Source organism: Fulmarus glacialis, unplaced genomic scaffold, assembly GCF_000690835.1.
Source record: "Fulmarus glacialis isolate BGI_N327 unplaced genomic scaffold, ASM69083v1 scaffold1148, whole genome shotgun sequence".
NCBI classification, from domain to species: domain Eukaryota; kingdom Metazoa; phylum Chordata; class Aves; order Procellariiformes; family Procellariidae; genus Fulmarus; species Fulmarus glacialis.
Genome location: NW_009227351.1, coordinates 35,163 through 55,812, shown reverse-complemented (window position 1 = coordinate 55,812; position 20,650 = coordinate 35,163). Strand labels below are relative to the sequence as shown.

Genomic DNA, 20,650 nt, shown 5'->3' with positions numbered 1-20,650 from the left:
CTGATATTTGACTAGCAGTTCAGATTTCTTAATGGGGACAGAAGTACAGGCCTGTTAGAGTCTGAGCCTTTATCCGGAGCTAGTGGAAGAAACAGGCTTGATCCTGAAGTAGGCAGAGAGAACACAGACATTGCTAAACTGTCCAAGAACTGTCTGTATTTGGGAGGTATGTCTTGCCAGATTAAAAAGCTGAAACTCCTTCAAATCTGTGACTTGTTGATGGATAAATTCAGGATTTGTCCAGGGAATTTACTTCATAAAAAGCAGCATTTATTAAGTTCATTCTGGAAACAGCATCTATATTAAGTGTTTAAAGCCAGATGTTCTACAATAAGGGCAGAACACAAGAAAAAGTAGTATTATGCAAGGAAGGCAGGACTGACAAGGTCTAGTCTGTTTGTTCAGTTATTTTTGTAGAGTGAACATATTTTATGTATTCCAGACTCTTTTCCTCTCAATAAAAAAGAGCCCGCTCAGTAAAGAATTACATAATACAGAGGCCACATCTCATAAAATCAGTAGCAACTCCTAATATGGGCTTATTTGAGTTCTAGATGTAACTTCTTTTCAGTCACAGTTTTATGAGATCTTATTAACTGTACTTACTTTAAGAACCGACTTCGAAACAAGGCTTTGCCTGACTTCATGTTTAGAGTTACCAAATGAAATCACAGAAACTGGAATATTTAAGCTACATGATATACAACAGGCAGAAGGTAAGAATTATCTGTTGTTTCAGCCTGCTAAGAACCTGAGGACTAAGAGGGTCCTTGGAAGAGAGGGGAGTTTGAGGAAGGCAAACCTGCACGAGCTCTAACCTGCTGGAGAACCTCTAGCTAGCCTGACTCATGTTCTTAGAAATAAATTTGCAGAGGGGTCAATGTGAAAACACCGTTAAAAAACTTTTAGTACTGTCCCCCTATAGTATAAGTTTTGAGACTCTACATTAGGTAAGATGCTTTCGAAGGAGAAACTGGTAGCACAAAGTGCTTCCAGAAGGTTTCTTTTACGAAATGATAAACCAGTAATATTTAAGAGATATGGTCTTAAACACACATAAGCAAGTTCATTTGGACTGAGTTAAGAGAATCAACCTGACTGTCCTTCAACAAGAAAGTTTCTACTCGTGCCCCTCACCAACCACATCTGATATTCCCTGCTCTTGCCTATGTTCTGAGATTTTCATTGAGCCATCATGACTTTGAAAAAGCTTGCAAAAAGCAGTAGAAATACTGTGAGTGCAGATAACATGAAACAACTCTGCGGGTTACAGATTGTTCTCCCTATTCATCAGAAAAAGCTGTTAACTTTAAAATTTGTAACTTTTCAAATCAATGTTCAAGTTCTACTCATTGCATCAGAGATTTATCCAACCTTTTCACAATTGGCAAAAGGCTACACTATCTGTTTAAAATGAAACTAGAGTTAACAAATCCCTAATCTCCCAAAATTGAAGAAAACGTTAATTAACCCCATTTAAAACAACAATCTTGGGTCTCTCAAAAAATGTGATTTGCATACTACATTAAATGATGCAGAAGGCTTTCAGAATTTTTGGTCTTTTCCTGGTACTTTAAATTTTCAAAGTCAGTTTAGACATTCTTTGTGAGTTAAGTTTTGACCGGACTAAAAAGAATGCAACTTAAAAAAAAAACCAAAAAAAAAAAGGAAAAACACGCTGTACCCAGTAAATGGATGCAGAATAAACATGGTCTTTTATGTAAGCCATGCTACACATCACAAAGGAAATAGCTTGAACAGCTGAAAGCTGACTTTTGTATCTGTTGGAACAGTTCTGTCAGTCATTCTTTTTTCAGCTTTTTTGTCTGAAAGAGAACTGTATTTTTTGTGGATTACATGCAAAAAATTTCCTTGAGGCAAGGATTTTAAATTTTTTTTAAATAAGAAAGTTGAACTACTGCGTAGGACCTAATTCTGTTCACAGCTTACACCTTCCAGATTCTGTTTTGAAAATTTTATGCTCAGTAATATGAACAGCATATTAAATATAGAAAAGACACCTTGTATGAGTGGCCCAAAGCCAATGTAAAGATTACTAAAACATCTATACTATTATATAAAAGTCTCACACTAATTAATGTAGAATGTATGCTCTAGCAATTCCACATATTAGGACGAGATTGCCCCCTACAGTATCTGAACTGTTCTTAAAATCTCAAGTAGAAGACTCATTTTTCACAGAAAGTTCTCTCAAACAAAAGTTAAGTAAATGCTTTTTAAAGTAACATTCAGAAGAACTTTCCTGGATTAGGGCTAACTGATTTTTAAATTTTGTTCACTACAAAATGTAAGTAAATATTTAAACAAATGTATTCAAGAAACTACCAGGACTATTATGAAGAAAGCATTCACAACAAATATTTGCTGACTCTACATTACCTTCAATGGCGGGGCTATACTGAGACATCACATTACTAGCCAAAGTCGGCAAGGAGACTGCCACGAAGACCATGAGAAGGCAAGCAATTTTATATTCTTCTTCTGGACTAATGTTTTCTAAAAACAAAACCAATAAAGTTCTTAATTAAAGAAGTCATCTTAAAATATTTCCTTTCAACTGTAGGTAGTTTACAATGTAAAATGTTGGACCAAACTGAAATTTAAACCCAACAACAACAAACTCAATGTTTGTATTATGAAAGGAAGAATATTATGTCAGTCTTGCCGAAAGACACAGGGTGGAGCTTCAAAATGTCCAGTTTGTTATCTACAAGAACAAAGGCAAGCTGCTGCTGCCCTATCGCTTCTAACCATTTAGTTACTAAGACTTCAATCTGCTGAGCAGAATATATTTTTACATGCTGATGTAAATCCAGTTACTGCTCTGAGGTGAGGAGAGCTTCTCTTGCACTCTCCCTTTGGTAAATGCGCAGAAGGTGATGTGCACTCACCTCAATTCACGCTAAAACCTTGCGTTTTCAAAAATAGCAGCCTCACCACACATTAGCGTAAGATTAGTTTAAAAAAAAGTCAAGAGTTGGCGAAATACAGTACTTGTATGTGTGCAAACTGAATTACTAAAAGCAAAATACTTCAAACTGAAAGGCAAGAATCAAAATACAAGATCATAACCAATCACGAAAATATAAATTCCCTGTCTTGTTCACCCAGCTTAAACATTTCACAGCCGCACCACAATGAAAATAGTCTATTTAAAATGCCATTTCAGATACTACCTATCTTTCAAAGATATACCTAAGTATATAATACATGTAACATATATAAAGCAAATACGCCTTTTTTTTTTTTTTTTTTTTTTTTTTTTTTAAGATCTACAAAGAAATTGTGCTTGACAGTTAAGTTTGAGTATTAAAATACCCCTTGGAATTAGCTGTATTTTCCCCTCCCAAAAGAAAAAACTATTAAAGCAAGAAAAAACATTTAAAATATTCACGATCTGATTATAACATTAACTATCCACTACACACAGGGGAAAAAAGCAATAAAGTGCTCAGTAAAGAAGATAGGGAAAAAAGCTGAAGACCGTCAAAAAGCACTTAAGAGTCTTAATTCATGCCTTCGAACCTGCCAGAGTAAATAAAACTGAAAAGCTTAGACAGTGGTGCTTTAAAGCAAATAAAAGGAAGCACTATACATGTTAGAACATTAACATGTTTATTTTACCATGTTTCCCCTTGTAAGCTCCGTGTTAACACTTGTATAACACACCGGTAACGCAATGTTGTGAAATTCATGAAGTGCATTCAGCTGGCATTTCAGCTCCTAATGCCTACTTACGTGACACAGATTTGTTACAGATCTGTACAACAGAAGTGATCGTGTCCGTAGTTGTTCACAAGAGAGTCCTATTTTCATTGTCCTTAAATTACAGCAGTTTTCACCATTAGCTATTAAACTCCTTCAACATCTACTTGTTATTCTTTTCTAGGTCACCAAGTTAATTCATATGTGGTTGAAAAGATTCTCAAGCTAACACATCAGTAGGCAGCAGGCACAAATAATTCATGTTCTTATGCCATTTATGAAGTTCATCGAAGTAATACAAAGGACTCAAGATATAAAAGTCTCCTCCTAGCACTTTAAACACTTTCATGCCTGGGTGCATTTATTTTTTTGCTCCCTCTATTTTACTGGGTTTTTTTGATTTTTTTTTTTTTTAAACACATTTTTTAAGTTGTAACTTCTTACCTGATTTTTGGGAAGACAGTGCTACGACCAAGGCAGGATCAATCTCACAAGGCAATCCAGCAGCTGATGACAGTTCATATACATTCATTGCCACCTGAGGACCAGAAGAAAGGCAATTACAAAACCAACAACACTAATGCTTTTTGTGTAAACATGATGAAGCACAGTTTTGCTGTCATTTTTAAAATGTTCGTATTCGAGTCTGAGGCACTAAGGAATTTCAGAGGCTTGGTAAAACAAGATAGAGAGACTCTAGATTTTTGTTTGTTTCTAACCTGCACTGAACAGCTGGGTCAGTACTTTGTGTGCTAAATTACAATTTCTTTTTGTCAAGCCAAACAAAGCAAACATCCTGACTTCCAATTAGCTGTTTCTACATCTTTCTTTACTGTTCAAAAGAAACTAACAGATTTTCTCTACCAGATCTAAAGTATCAGCTAACATCTGCAAATACAGCATTTTTAAACAAAAGCCAAAAGTCACAATCTGGTGAAATATTAGAGTAAGGCAGAGAAGAAATCTTACAACAGTCAAATTTGATACAGATTCAGTGTCCGGTGATTCCAAGCGCCAAGAATTAGACTCTAAGCGGCCCTAACACTTGGAGGAACTAAGAACATCTTGAAATGTATTCCATTTTCCAGCCTGTCCCAGGCTGCCACTAACAAACTTTCAACACAGTTGTTCTCTCTTTGGACAAAGTATCTGAAGCTGTAGTTCAGATGAATCTCTGCAAAAGCAGATTTATACCAAATACAAAGGACTACGGGAAATGGTAGCAATGTGTCTTAGTGCCATTAACATTTGAGAAGTTTTACACTTTGCCCATAAATTCTCACATATAGTTGGTCAGCTGCGCGTAGTGGATATTGTGCAGATTATCCTTATTCGTGTGCTCCACGAGGGCAAGTTCTGATACAAATTTTGTTCGCATAGTGCTGTAGTAAGATTATATGAAGAAGCTGCTGAATCTTGTAAATGTTTAATTAAGATCCTATGGGAATTGTTTATAATACAACAATTCGATAAACTGATTTTTAGAACAAGAAAGGAACAGATGGTCATGAACCAGTAGGCATGAACTTGAGATAAATGAAGTGTCTTTCAAACTGTAAAAATTGTGCCAAGTTTCTCAAAGATCATGTCCTAAGTTAAGCTATCCTAATAATAACATGAAAACCACACCTCCACTGCTGAAATCTCCCTCTACCACATTAATCTCCTTACCCACTGAACATGTGTAGTTAATGTTGAGAACGACAAGGCAAAATGGTAATGAGAAAATTATAATAACCAATCTGTTTGTAGAATGGGCGGTAGTTAGCCGATTTTAAGACATAAGTAAGGACTTGTTTTGTATTTTGGTGTGCTAGCTTTGTGGAGTTACCACCCAGCACCCATCTCTGCGCTGACATGAAAGAAACAAGTATCTCGGCTCTGTGTGTGGGACTGGCTTATTGCACACCAATGCAATGTAATGCAATGGGGTAATGAACCCCGCTTGAGGGACAACAATACGGTATTAGCTTTGAGTATAGACCTGCATTAAAAAAATTACAGAGCATTGGGACGGGAGCTGTTTCACAACAAACTGATTAAGGAGCAACAGTGGAACAAATGCAAGCCTGTTTCTAAAAGCCTGTATAGACATCCCAACAATTTAATATTAAAAAACAAAACCAAAAACAAATAAAAGGAGAACAAATCCCCATTTTGCCAGTCACCCCAAATCATAAGTTTCAGGGATACTGAAATAAAAATAACATTTCATAACAAGTATTTATTTCATCAACAGCTTTAAGACTATTTACGCTTTGCTTGGTACATTCAGTACATAGGAAATTACTATGTTATTATGTCCTAAAATATGCCCAGTTGGACAATTGTCCCAACCCATTGTGCAGTCTTGTAAAGATCTGTCTGTTGACATGCCTTTATTTAAGAAAAAGTAGTCTGCCTTATTGTCCCAGAAGAAGCCTTTGCTGCCTACAATTGCACTGCTGTATGTGACAAGGCCAGGAGAAAGCTCAGACAATGAGCTGCTGATTGTCCACAGGGCTTAATTGTTATCAGGCTCATAGCACAGCTCTGGCCCTTCCAACAAGCTGTTTCCAGGACAAAGCTCTGGCAGAGTTGCAGGGTAGCACATGTCAGAGTTCCCAGTAGGCACTATGGGCAAGACTGCACAGGTTTGGCTCCGTCTCCATGCACAGTCCTCCAACACTATCCAGGCAAGCTATATACTCTCAGACAAGCCTACACATGGCATCACGCCACACCACAAAACGTGACATCTACAGTTGGTATCATGCGAACGTCAGCATGGTGGACTGTACCACAGCACGTGGAATTTATTTCAGACACTTTGAACTAGAAAAAACCACATACAAAATAGGTATATTTAAGAATCACAGTGGAACTACAGCAGGCCTAAAGAAGGCCAACAGCCAAATATTACATGAAGCAAAGGCAACTAGGTGGTGCTTCGTGGCACGAGCCAGAGAACAGTCCTCAGCATAGTTTTATTTAGCAGTAGATAGCTTTTTTTGCCATCCAATTATTCCAGTGACTCCAAATTACTCCAGTGACTTCCAGAAGAGAAGCAGCAAGTGCTAGGCTTTCTTCTATCTGCTGACACAAATGAGTTCAGCGATGTCTTTAGCGATCCATTGAGATGTTTAAAATGATCTGTTATCATCAGCTTAAAAACATCAATGGCAAAATACCGTTCAATGATTACTGTTGCAGCCTTTGTCCTACCCTATTTTTCAGGACCCCTTTCATACCAGAGGGCTGTAAGATGCTTTTTGAAAAGATCAGGCAAAGTAAGCAGCGAACTTCCCTTCTCATCTCTTCTGCATGCTGATTCCTCAAGTTCAATAATGGAACATGATGCTTTGGTGATCAATGATTTTTTCTGTAACTATAGGTGAGAATTTTAGAAAGGCTTTTCTTGAGAAGTGCAAAGGTAACTTGCATCATTTTGATATAATTTTTATCATGAGCTAGTATCCTTGAAGGTAATTTTCCATTTTCATTTTCACAGAATTCCTCTATTGTGGTATGAATTTCAATGTTTTCTGGAACATCAAACATTCATGGCTGGTTTATCAGCATTCCAAGTTTCAGAGAGCATGTGATTATATTTTGTAGTGAAATAGCATACGTGTGAAATTTCAGTAACTTCTCATATTCTTCATGCAAGCTCTGACTCATTTTCAGACCAACTGCTAAACCATGTCTTCTGAAATCATGAGGCCCACCATAATGGACTCTGAACTGTTCTTGTAATGTACTTTTAAAAAGGAGAAGGATTTTTTTTAATTTAGTGAATCTTCATACAAAACAGAACTTAAGTTTCTTTCCTCAAGAGTAAACAGCAAAATATAAACTTCAAGTTCAGGAATAACAACATATTCCAGCCCTCAAAAACCATACTTTGCTCAAGAGCAGATTTCTAAAAATTGTTTCTGTAAAAGTGAATCAAGAGTTGCGCAATGTATATCCCACTACACATTTTGTGCAAATCAAATTGCCCCAATACCATCAAGAAGCTTGCAAACCTTCACAAGCGCCAAGCTGCAATGAGAGATTAAAAAACGAGCTAGGCTGCAGCTACTGTGCGTATGTGTCCAGAAGCCACGTGATGTACTGACAAGGATTTCTGGATGGAAACATACTACCATTCAGAAGCAAGGCACCTTACTTAAGCTGCTAACTTTTTTCAAGCATTTCAGACCATGGGTTCACAAGAATTTTCAATTTAAGGTCAAAATCAGACTTGTAGCTATTACATGCATAGAGCTCCAACCCTGCACACAGAGTCCTTGAAACATTTAGTTTTACCAGTTATACTGCTCACACTATGAAGCAGCTCAGTATTCTTCCCTTTATCGCTTAGTCATGTTTTAACACTGGATAAATTTTGTTCTTAAGTCTTTCCATGAAAGTTCTCAAATGTGATTACCGGCAGATAGAGACTTGCGCTTACGCTATCAGTTTGTTTCTTTGTTTTTTTCTTTTTTCCCCCCAGAACATTAGGAGGCTGCAGATGCACAACTACTTAGCTCTTTGGAAAAAAAAAAAGGGTGTTCTTTGTTTCTGGATTTTTCACACTAGGCATGAGAGTCTTGCCCCTTACATATTTTCAGTAAGCTCCAAAAATGACTCCATCACCCTTCGGGCCAAACATTACCTTCATGTCAGTCTCTCTTGGAATGTGATCTTTAAAGTCCTCGATGGAACTTACAAGGAAAGGAATGTGGTAGGACAAGACCTAAGAGACACAAACACATACAAAATGAGAAAAAATACTTCCCATGTTAATGATCAATTAGACACTACCATTATTTTACTGGACTTACTAACTTTTTTAAAATGAGTTTTTATTTTATGCGTATGAATTTGTTTGCAGATGTAAGACATTAAAGCCTAATAAACTCAAAATCAAGCTGTTTGCAAACAAAGTGAAATGAAAGCTTTTAAAATGTACTAAACACAGAAAACATTGAGAGGCATGCTGAAATTAAAACCTGTATGTTTTAATGTAACATTTCTCTGAACAGTACTCAAAAAGTAGACACACACCCCGCCCAACTTGCAATTCAAAGTTCAGTTATGACTGAGTATTGCCACTTTACCCACATGCCAACCTTTTAAGAGGTAGCATTTTTAAATAGTGAAGCTTCAAATACCTTATCATTCCACTAAATTAAATGCAAAAAAATTATTTGGAAGATATTCAGTTATTTCTTACATCTCTAAGTGCTTCCTGTGCCAACGACCGAAAAGACAAGATAACACCAATAATCGTCATTCTCTTCAAAACACTGTCAACAGCTGAAGAGAAACGAGAACAACAGTGAACAAGAACCTGTTGATGTTTACAAGTTCAATTCTTCAAAAAAGAGAAAGAAAACATTTAACAAAATAGTGAAAAATGCAAGGTCCTGAAACAATGGCATTCCTTAAAAGAGCCAAAATAAACAGTGCTTAAGCAGGTTTTTATAGCTGAGTTGACAATGGGATTTTCAGTAGAACACGTATCCTGTTAACCACTTCAAGGAATGAACCCCATTACACACAGCTGACAACACTGGATGCTAACACTAGTTCTGTGTTTTCCTGAGGCCAAAAATGTGTCTCTACAATAATTATTTTTGTTAAAAATAATTACTTATGTTAACTGCATGTAAAAATCCTTCCAAAGAATGCAATAACTTACACTGTGATGGAATCAAATCAGAAACGTGTCAAAAAAGTCTGTGTTTTCTTTTCTATAGCTATGCACCTAGTTGTTATAGCTATGTGTAATCATCCCTGAAGAGAAAAGATGCTCAAAGCTCATCACTACTATAGTGCCCATGCACTAATTAACACTGAAATCTCATTTTGTCTATACATGAGAAGACTGGAAAATTTTGAAAAGAAGCATCAGTTTATACGAGCTCACATACATTTTGCTGCTTCTGTATACTTAATAGAGAGAAATTAATTTTTCTCATTTTCCTTACAAAGACAAAGATAAAAAACAATTCTATATCCTTAGTAGGACCTTGCTAGTTACCCACATGATAATCTTTTAAAGAGTGCTGCCATCTGGTCTGGCTTGTCGAAGCTGGTCCTCATCTGTGTTAGAACTTCAACGTTCTCCACCACGAGCTTCTAAAAAGCAGTAAGGATTCAGGTCAGCTATAGGTTTCAGCACTTTAACAGGATAAATGCGTGGTTTAGGATATTTCAGTTTGGCAGAGAGGCAAATAAACTCATGGAATACAGATGTACCCACTATGTTCTCAATGGGACTACAATATCAGTATTATCATCAGGTACTACTCTACACAAAAGCAAGCTCTGAATCAAAAAGCAGAGGATTAGATACCCCTTAGAACATGATTTTTATATTCAGCAATGTGTACAACTTCTTAAAACAAGGGAATGAAACAGTAAAACTAGACAATAGCTCCTCATGCTATTCAGCTTTTTATAAAAAAAGTATACCTATATCAATAAAAATGCAGATTCACAAAGTAATCCATTCTTTTGGGTTGCTCCTTTCACTAGTTAATGCTGTAAGGGTTAGAAATTTAATGTTGGAAAAATTGAAAAATGGAATGAAGAGTCCAAGAGTCAGATTGTTAAATCTTGGTGCAGTTTACTTGAAATTTTCTTCCATTGTAACATAAAATAAAAACAAAGACATTCACTCAAGTCCCAACACCTTAGCCTGAAACAGTTAAACTCAAGTGCAGTATTTTTCATGTCAGTTTGACCAAAAGAAAAGAAAATGTGTGTCTGTTTCTAATTTGTAACAGCTCTCATACATGCAACTTGTAGCATTAGGGTAAATGTAGAAACTTTCCTGAAATCATTCTCCAAATATATATCAGATTTAAATTTAAATTACAGAGATTCCATAATCACATTTATAAAATGTCAGATCCAAAAAGGGTTTCTTGCTAGCTGAGGAACTCATGTTGTGCCAAGTAGGATTTTTAAACTCTCTTCAAGCAAGAAATAGGTACTTTATTCTCACAAAAAATATTTTTGCAGTTTGAATTCAAAGTACCCTATTTCAGAAATGGAAAATATGATTCTCCCTCTTTAGGTAGAGGACAACCAGCGGCTAAGAAAATTGAAATATCTTGTGTGCTTCTGAACATTAAACAAAGAAAGCATTTCACTTCTTTCTAAAGACGACTAAATTTAGTGCTTTGTATACCAAACTAATCAAGGTAGAAAAGAACCGAAAGACAGAGGAAGAAAACAAGATATTCTGGATTGGGGGTGGTCTTCCAAAGTGATTATTAATAATTTTATTTTTCAAGTGGATGCATTCCATTCCCCCTTATTTACTAGGCAGCACAAACAAAAGGAGCAATGAGGAGAGAGCAGGAAAAGCTACTATTCATCAAACATGTAGGCCATTGTAAGGCTGGGATGTAATTTAAGATATATCATATAAAATCTAAGAGACATACCTGCAGGAACCTACTGCTAAGGATCCAAGAACATTTCACCTTTGATAGTTTTGCTAACTGCTTTAATAGTTTTATTTTACTTTGCTTCAACCCACACTGAAAACAGGGCAAAACATAGCAACTGGCAAGCAGGGAAATTAAATTTCAGAGTGAATATTTCTGTGACCACAGGAGGAGAAGAAACCAACACAACTTAAATTATAATGCTGCTATGATATAAGTGGCGGCCTGTGTTTCCTCTCACCCAGTCAAGTAGCCTGTGCAAAGCAGATCTGTCCAACAGCTTAGACCTCTCAGATTCAACTACATTGTCTTATGGTCATGCTATTTCCATAACCTCAAGTCTATCCATAATCCACTCAGTCTTCTCCCTTTCATTCTTATCTTCAGTGAGAAGCAAGAAATAAGCTATACAAGACGTAGCACACTAACCACCTCCACGAATGTGTGCACATGTGCACGCACATAGACACACAAGATGTACTTCTATGCTGAAAGCCAAAGCAAGACTGGTTTGCACTGAAATCAAGATGGGCAATTTTAAACCAACCGATGTATCAGAACTTGGCAGATGTGTGACATTTTAATTTAAATCCCTCAAAGCTCTCCAGAATGCAAGATTGAAGGCAATAGCCCACGCACATTGTTATTGAGTCAAGCTTTCAGCTTTACAAAAAATAACCAGCGGATTAGTTTAAGATTTAAAAGGAACAGGCTGGAATACAGTTCAAATAGTTACTCAAATGAGGCAAACTTCCCCTCTTCGCCCCAGTCTTAAACTTCAGATATAAACCCAACACCTGGTCCCACTGCAGGAAGCAAAGCAAGCATGTTGAACCCTAGTCTTAATAAATTCCCCATTCTATCCCTCTTGTTGCTTCCTTCCCCCAAACACAGATGTTTCTCACTGCTCTCTTGATAAGCCAACTGCATCTCAGCCAAAGAGATGAACATTTTATTACTTTATTTTTTCACTCCAAATATGTGGTCATGTGCATGTGGACCTACATTATGTTCTGCTTATCCTTAGCAGTATCAGAAAACAACAAATCTCAGAGACAATTTCAAGTTGTTTTTTTAAAAAATACACAGAGCTACAATATCAATTGTGCCGATTTTGAAGAAGTATGATAACTCCACAGTAACTGGGCAAAGACAGCAGCAACCAACAAACATCTGCCCGGTGGCTTTGTGTTTTACTTGAATGTTGACAGATGTCACTTTGGGCATAGCCAGGAGTTACATAATCAATTAAAATCATAGCATTCTCATCTGGAATGTCTCATCCTAAAACTCAAAAATTAGAATGGGCATAAGGAATCAACTACCCTGCCTGGCTGGTCACTCAGGTCAGGGTTGCTGCATGCTCTTGCGACAGCTGGGAAAGCATGAGCAGCCCATCTCCTTCAGCTGTGAAGTTGAATAAAAGGCTTCAAATCTTTTAGGGCATCATACATCCTAGCAACTCAGCAGCACCAAAATCCACAATGTTTACAGGGAGAACAAGATCTTCAAAATTATAACATGGAATGTATTAAAAACACACACTTTTAAAGGCCTGGTATGCTAATAATAATAAATTGTTGTTGAAGAAAGAAATGAAAGTACCTTAGATCTCTCAAGTATTCATGTGCATTTTTAAAAATAACACAGCATGCATGAATAGTTACCAAAAAATCCTTATTGTAATTAGTGGTTAAATAAATTGAAGATGATGAGATGTAATAACAACTTGGAATTTAATTTGGAAATGACACTAAAAGAGTAAGTCATATGAAAAGCAAATATATGTCAATTAGTGGTATTTTAATAGCATGACTATCCCGGGAAAGTAGTACACGTTATTAAATTTGTTAAAACCTCTTTCCAGAAAGAGTTAATTACATAGGCACCAAGTGCTTCCCCTGTCATTGCTCGTTGTTTTGAATATACATGCAACTAGCTTCCTTGAGATGCCCGTATTTCCAACTTTTTTCATGGCATCACCTTTATTGTTTGTTTGTGTTGCTGTAGGTATGAGGTTTATTTATCAGAATATAGACATTTATAATAAATGGATACTGTTCAGCCAGAGAGAAAAATATGTCTAAAACCAAGGAAAACTAACAAAGAAAAAAGCCCTGAAGTCTCCCATCCATGTAAACTGAACAATAGATGCTAACACACATGGTGAAGAAAGTCCTCATAGCTGACTAAGACACATTTGAGATTTTCACGCTAAGTTTTGAGAGTTAACAGATTTGGGTAGGCGCTTTGCAAGCAGAGAGATCCTGAAAAACATTTCTCCCATTGATGATAGAAAGAGATTTGACTCCTAACTTAGGGTATCTAACAAAAAATCAACACAGCCTGCATAAAGTCCTGCCCATTCAGCTGTTGAAGAATGTGGGATACACACATACTACATGTGCAAATGTACTACAAAGTAAGAGTAAAATTCACAACTTCCTAAGTTTGTTTGATGCAGTAATTTCAAAAAGATGGCATGCAGAAGCACAGCTATTAAATATCCTAAAGGAAGCTTACACAGTAAGCAACCTGCCTTCCCACCCACCAGTTTCCCAAGGTTACCTTAAGCTCAGCAACCTGTGAAGAAATGTGCCACATCAGACTTTCACTGAGGAACTTCATGCCATATGGTCCCAGAAGTTCAGAAAGGGCTCTCATTTCTGAGAAATAAAACAAACTGTTCTACTTCAAACATTCCTTCTTCAGTTATTTGATGCCCATCATGTATCTAGCAATAGTGTTTTAATTGCAAAAATATTTTACCACAAAATATAACTTTAGCTATGAGAACTTGTATCGTAATAGAACTGAAGCAGCAGTCACCAACACATTATACTCCTATCTCTGTAGCTTAAATGCAACAACCCTGCTTTGACCAAAAATAGGAAAAGCGAGCTCTCTCAAGGCATAGAGGCAGCACGAATAAGTACTTAAAATACTACTGCAGGTTAACAAATGCTGTCTATAATAGAACACTCTAAGAGTTGCTGTTATTCCAATTACTCAAGCATACGATAACTATCCCTCACAAACATGCAGTAGAAACATCGAAGTTTACCTGATATGTCAGAGTACTCCTCAGCATTAAATGTCAATTCATTTTCTGTAGGCAAATTCACAAATGCCTTCATGGCTGGAAAATAGGCTATGTGACCATTGCTGACTTGCCGTAGCAAAGTTTCCAAATACCTTATCAGAAAGGGAAAAACTTTTAGATGAAAAGACAAATGTTCATAGATACACTATACAGATAAAGTATACTTGTGTGACAAGGGACAGCATAGCCTATAGACTAAAGTTTTACTTTCATAGTTCAACTGATACTTGTACCTTAACTCTACATCTCCCCCTTACAAAAAGTGAATTTCCCAATAGGCAAACTTTAAAGTGCTTTTAACAGGAGAAATAAACTTCTGAAGTCAGAAAGTTAAGAAAATTTCAAACAAATCCACTTCTGCAATTCCAGAGTTTTAATTAAATAAAAATAATACAAAAACTTGTAAAAAGTGTTCAGATAATTACTTACCAATTTGTATAGAGACTGGTAATGGTTGGCTCACCATGACTATCTAAATGCTGGGTTTGCTGAAGCAGAACATTGTTAAATACTCGTGTAATGTCGATCTGTACATAATTTTCTATTGACTGGAGGACTGTCATATAGGCTCTTACACTGGTTAACAGCTCTGAAGGCTTTGCAATCTCTTGTGTTGCTTGATTATACATAGTCATTCCAACAATTGACCTTTTAGAAACAAAAAAAATTGGAAACAAATAAATTGCATTTATTAGTAAAATTAAACAGAGACAAATAAATTGCATTTATTAGTAAAATTAAACAGAGACAAAGATGCAACTATAAAAATGATTTTATATTCAAAGCTTTTCTCTGAGTACTTTTCCAATCTGCAAGTATAAAACTCTAATCAATGAAGATACTACACCAGCACTTTTAAAAATAGTTCTAGATGCCAAAGGCAACAGTATTCATGGTTCCGGCAAAAATTTCACAAGACTAAGAATACTCACCGAGTATTTTTAAAATAAAGCTTTTTTCCCCCCATATATAAGGGCAACCCATAATGAGGAAGACTTATATTACAACTCCTTTGGTAAATAAATTAACATTAAAGTTTTTTAAAAGGCAAAACTTCCAGGAAATGCAAGAGCAATGATGTATTAAAGTGTTCAAAGCATATTAACTAAGGCAAAAATTCTTTGACCAAAGTTGCTGTCATAGTTTTAGTTTGAAATATCTGTTTAAAAAAAAAAAAGCTATAATTAAGTGTGAATCGAAAATACTCAAAGCAAAATTTCTATCTTGTGTGGCTTTGTGTAAGTACTTAAAGGCATATCTGATTATCTTGTGATATTAACTATGCCTACTGTATTTAAGTGCATAAATTTTGCAAGACAGACCATACCATTTAATCTCTCTTCTTTCTGCCTCAGCTCACACAGTACTAAAAAAAAAAATCTCAAAGTTATCTTGAAAGATCTCATCTCTTTTGCAATACAGATAGCTTTCCTAGAGCCTACTTTTTTTTTTTTAAATTACACTTTAGCTGTTTTAAATAACTTTTCAAGAAAGTTATCAGAAGCTCTGCTTTCAACAGCTAATGCCTCTCAGCAATTGTCTTGTAAGTAGATAAAAAGAAATATTTTTATATCATTTGGTAGGTAAGCTTCAGTTATATTTGTATACACAATTTTAAAAATTTGAGTATATGTTAAGTAAATAAATAAGAATCTTATTAATGAAAAACAAATCTCCCTTTAGCTAACACAGCGATTTCTATCTTTAACCAAAAAGTCAAGAAATTGCAGGACATCCTTGATTTGTCCAAATTCTCACTATAAATAAAACCAGGCTTCTAATAATTGATGTCCCATACATCAGGCTAGCTTTCAAGCTACATCAGAACTGCACAAAGGACTGTATATTCTCTTTTAACATAAGTGAACTTTACCCAGTATCCCACTGAAAGCAGGCCCTCAAGCAAACTGTATCGGGAGTCCTTACAGCAAACAAAGTATTCTTAGGAAACAAATACTTGTTGCAGTATTCATTTTAGGCTACAACAGTCTGACTTTCAGAGCTAAGCTTTTGAGTGGTATGTACTTCTCAAAGGCAGAACAGCAACCAAAAAAAAAAAAGAAATGGGTAGATCACTACCTTCATCAGAGGTGAACGGGATGAGTTATTCTGGAGGACATCAGCTTATTTAAGTAACATTTTCATTGTTGCTTGGAAACGTGAAAATAAGCCTATTTTACTTTACTGTTTACTTCTGAGACAGTCTCTCTTTTGTTTTGAAACCAATTCAAAATTGGTATTATTTCAAGATTAAGTGGCATAATAATAAGCTCTAGTCCAATCACATATGAAACAGAGCAGGTTAAAACGGTAAACAAAAAACTGAAACACTAACACTTTATTTAATGGTAACATGCAAACCTCGAAGAAATGCCACTCAAATATCTGAAAAATAATTATAAATTGAACATTTATTCTGTTTGGCTAACAAGTTTCATTTCTTTCATGAGGCAAGAAAAAGGAAAGTAGACTCTGAAAGCCATCTGCCTGTGGCTTCGGCCCCAATCCACAAACCAACCCCCTCCCAAAATTAAGAAAAAAAAAAAGGCAAATATGACCTGCACTGGCCTAGGTTCATAAACCTGAACATAACTTCATGACTTTCTAAATCGCCAGCTGTGATCTTTACTTTTATGCCACCTTGTCTTACTTTAAAGATGGAGGGCTCCAGAGACCTATGTCTTGACGATTAGAAGCTTTATTAAGTCTTTATACCTTGTATGGAATACATAATCAGTACTCCTTGGCATAAAATACAACCAGGATAGCTGGCTGTTTTAATATGCAGTCCTCTCCAGAAGTTGCCATTTGCCTAATTCTGTAAACAACGATGGGAAGATCAAGGTAGAACAGACAGGAATATCAAGTGGCAATACTTTTTATTTTAAGAAAAAAGATAATTAAAATATCTTTTCAACTGGCTTTGTCAGGTCTTGAGTTCTGATCTTTAGATTTCCCTTTCAGCAAGCCAGTAAACTCAAACACTTGAAACAATCCAGCACTGTGCAAAAGAACGGTGGGAAGACAGTCTTCATAAATGTCTAAAAATAGACATCACCAACTCCTACAAAATACAAAGGACTAGGAATGCAGGATCAGGCTGTTAAATAGGCGATATTCATTTCAATATATTTTGTTTTAAAACAGGAACTAACAATTGTGTATGTCTGCACATATAACTTAGTTGTCACTTTAGCCAGAATTTGACTTATGAGTTTTGCAATCCACCTTGAAAAACTAGTTTCATGTAGTAAGTATACAATAATTCCAACATCAAATCAGCAAAGACTTATCTTGTGTACGAATATGTCTAACTTTACAATATTTCTTACTTGGTAAAGCGGATTTCCAGGTGAGACGTTAAATATTCTCTTGGGGTAAACGTGTGTTCCCAAACCACCATGTTCGGTACATAATTGATTGAGAAGCAGAGCTCAGAAAGTGCAGTGTGCAGTTTGTCCAGGCTTTAAGAACAGTCAACAAGAATTTAAGAAAAATATTTAATGTAACATAAGTATGTATTATCATGGAAAGCACATGCTGGATGGAATGTGCCTCAAGAGCAGGTACAGCTCTAACTCTTCCTTTTTTTTTTTTCCGCTTTGAGACACTTTTCTAGCTTATTTAAAAAACAGTACTTTGGGTAAGAACACATGCTACAACTGCATGCTGATCTGCATCACACACAGTGATGCGAGAGATGTACATATTTTTATATATACATATACATTTTTTTTTCCCCCCTCAAAAAAACAGTCTTTTAAGGTGGTTCTTTCCTAACTGAACTAAGCAACACAAGTAATGCTTGCCACCAGCCAGTACTAAAAACCTAAATATACTGGGGGAGGGAATCTTAAGCTACAAGTAAGTTCTTTTCCCTCAACTTCTCTAATCTTTACAGCTCTCTGATGTTTGGTTGTTGCATCTGTAGCAAAACCACTTCCCTTTTAGCAGTGTGTGTGTTTAGCCACTCCCAGACACAACACTAAGCATTTATTGTTTCCTTTTCTTAGCTTCCTTCCTCTTCATACTTTTATCACTCTACCATCTTGTCCTGTGACCTTTCCCAACAATTATCTTCTACCTTCCCCTCCCCTATCTTCTCTTATACCCCAAACTGTATTTATTAATCTTTGTTTTCTCTTTCAGGTGGGTTTTTTGGTTTTGTTTATTTGCTGGTGCTTTCAATTCTTCTGTAGCCACTAACAAGGAAACCTTCCCCAGTTGGTACAGGCACTGGAGCCTCAACTCCACCCCAGCAGCTGAAGGCAGCAAACAGCCTTTCGGCAGCAAGAACTTCCAGCCCAGCCTGTACTTTACCTAGTTAACAGTGTTAAAGCAAGGCAGAATCGAAGATGTCATCCACTCCTTGGACTTCCAGAACAATTAATATGGCTATACAGGAAACTAGCTACAGCACAGGGATCCTTTCTGCTCAGGAAAGGAAACAGCCGAGGGGATAAATTCAAGAGATACACATTCCTATTGCTCTACTTAACAGAATTCAGTCTCTATACAACCACGGAAGCATCATATGCTCACAAACTACAAAGTCGTCATATTTACAGTCAATTAAACTCACTCAGATAAATTAAGCAAGAAGCATTCAATATGTAACACACACGTTTTGACTTGGGATTCGAGGTGAAAGGAATAGAAGAGGCTTACTTTGTCACAACCAATCTGTTTTTCCTCATGCTTTCTACTCCTGGTTTCTCCCTTTCAGGTTCTCCTTTCTTTCCAGTCTGTTTTTTTGACTTTTTGTTCACTGCTTGACTGATGGTTTTGGCACAATGCTTTGGCAGCAACTAGTAGGAGAAAAAAATAAGCCCCCCAAATTAAAATCCAACTTCTTAGCGGCCATGAAACACAAAATAAGTTTATGGTCCAGGTGACTTCATCACACAAGTAACACATTCTTCCTTTGACTACTAACTACACAATTCTAATATAAAAAGTTTTCCTCAAACCACCTTCCATTTTATAAAACAGAAAACTTCCCCAAAAAAGGGAAAAAAGGTGAACAGGAAATAAAACCATAAAAATTCAGGAAGTTGAACAACCTAGAAAATCTCAAAGGAGAATTAAAAGAATAGACACAACCACACTCACCTGATCACTCAGCGTACATTGTTCTGTGCAAATATCTGTGATAAGATTTCGAGCTTGCTTAGCCATTTCATCCAAGAACATGTTACACAAGGAAAGACTACGATCTCCAATGTGATGTCGCTGTTAGAGAGGAAAAAAAAAGGAAGTCTCATTTTCAGTTTCCTGTTAGTCCTGCAATATTCAAGACAATACACACACTGTACTGCAGTTAACGGTTCACTAAATCATAGAACTGGGGTACGAGAAATAATAAATACATTAGTCCTTAACAGTCTCAGCTCCAGGATTTTTTTTTTTTTTTGAAGCAACTTGAACCAGGAAATATTCAAAGTTAAAACAGCATATTATCATTAAAAATATTTTGCTTACTATATTTTGTAAAACATTTTCTGTAAAAGGAGGCAAAATAAATTTTTAAAAGTAGGTTTTCATGTTTAATTTTGGAGTGAATCTACTTTGAAGTGTCCAATACTCAAGGTTTCCGTGAATCTCCTCTTCATTAATTTGTACCAGTACTAAATCTCAGAGGGGAAAAAAAGCATGCAACTCAAGCTATAGGGAAAGCACAGTGTCATTCACACCACTGAAAAAGTCAATAGCGAAGCTCTACTGCATTGATTTCTGGATTCAGTTCCTTTGTCTGGATCTGCACAAGCATAGCCTTCTGACTCAATGAAATCCTTCTTTCACCACTGATGTTTATTTTCTAGCAGCCACACTACCCCACATTGTACACAGTACAGCGAAGATTAGTTTTCCAAAATGGTAATAGTTAACAAGTCACACAATTCAGATACTGAATTCAAAGTTCTGCCAGCTGTGGCAAAATGTGCTTGCTGCAGCTGAATTTACAGTAACTAGCCTACAGTGGACTTGGGCTACTGATTCCTTACTGTTACCATAATTGTTCTGAAAGACATCTCTTGTCCTGAAGGGAAGCTTTCCTGGAAACTTTTTAGTGGTTGTCTAATATAAATAGAGTTTGCAGCTGTTTAAAGCAAAGTATACAGGGAAAATAATGATATAGACATATATTGAGATGAAGTTTAGCAGAAGAGGATTTAATGTTTAAATAAGAAACACACATGCACATAGTGCATATTTCAGTAGATCTTATTCATGTAATTGTTTCAGATGAGCACTGTTAAGAACAAAAATATACTTTCATGAGCACTACACAAAATTGGCCGAGTTAACCCCCAGAGTAATTCCAAAGTCAATGGACATACAGGAAATGTACTAAAGAATCTATTTCATTACAACAAAAACAGAAAGAATTTCC

The 20,650-nt window shown here is 36.1% G+C and overlaps 1 protein-coding gene across 1 annotated transcript in view; it reads right to left on the bottom strand.

Annotated features, from left to right (window-relative positions):
* The window catches only part of NCKAP1 (NCK-associated protein 1), a 60,539-nt gene that overhangs the window by 5,948 nt on the left and 33,941 nt on the right, over window positions 1-20,650 (bottom strand). Inside the window, exons 20-30 of the mRNA XM_009583101.1 lie at window positions 19,369-19,488; window positions 18,925-19,064; window positions 17,589-17,720; window positions 14,686-14,904; window positions 14,218-14,348; window positions 13,722-13,819; window positions 9,741-9,834; window positions 8,927-9,009; window positions 8,366-8,446; window positions 4,171-4,264; window positions 2,401-2,517 (exon numbers count right to left, since the gene is read on the bottom strand). Of these exons, the coding sequence (XP_009581396.1) occupies window positions 2,401-2,517; window positions 4,171-4,264; window positions 8,366-8,446; window positions 8,927-9,009; window positions 9,741-9,834; window positions 13,722-13,819; window positions 14,218-14,348; window positions 14,686-14,904; window positions 17,589-17,720; window positions 18,925-19,064; window positions 19,369-19,488 (1,309 nt within the window). The remainder of the gene's footprint in view (window positions 1-2,400; window positions 2,518-4,170; window positions 4,265-8,365; window positions 8,447-8,926; window positions 9,010-9,740; window positions 9,835-13,721; window positions 13,820-14,217; window positions 14,349-14,685; window positions 14,905-17,588; window positions 17,721-18,924; window positions 19,065-19,368; window positions 19,489-20,650) is intronic.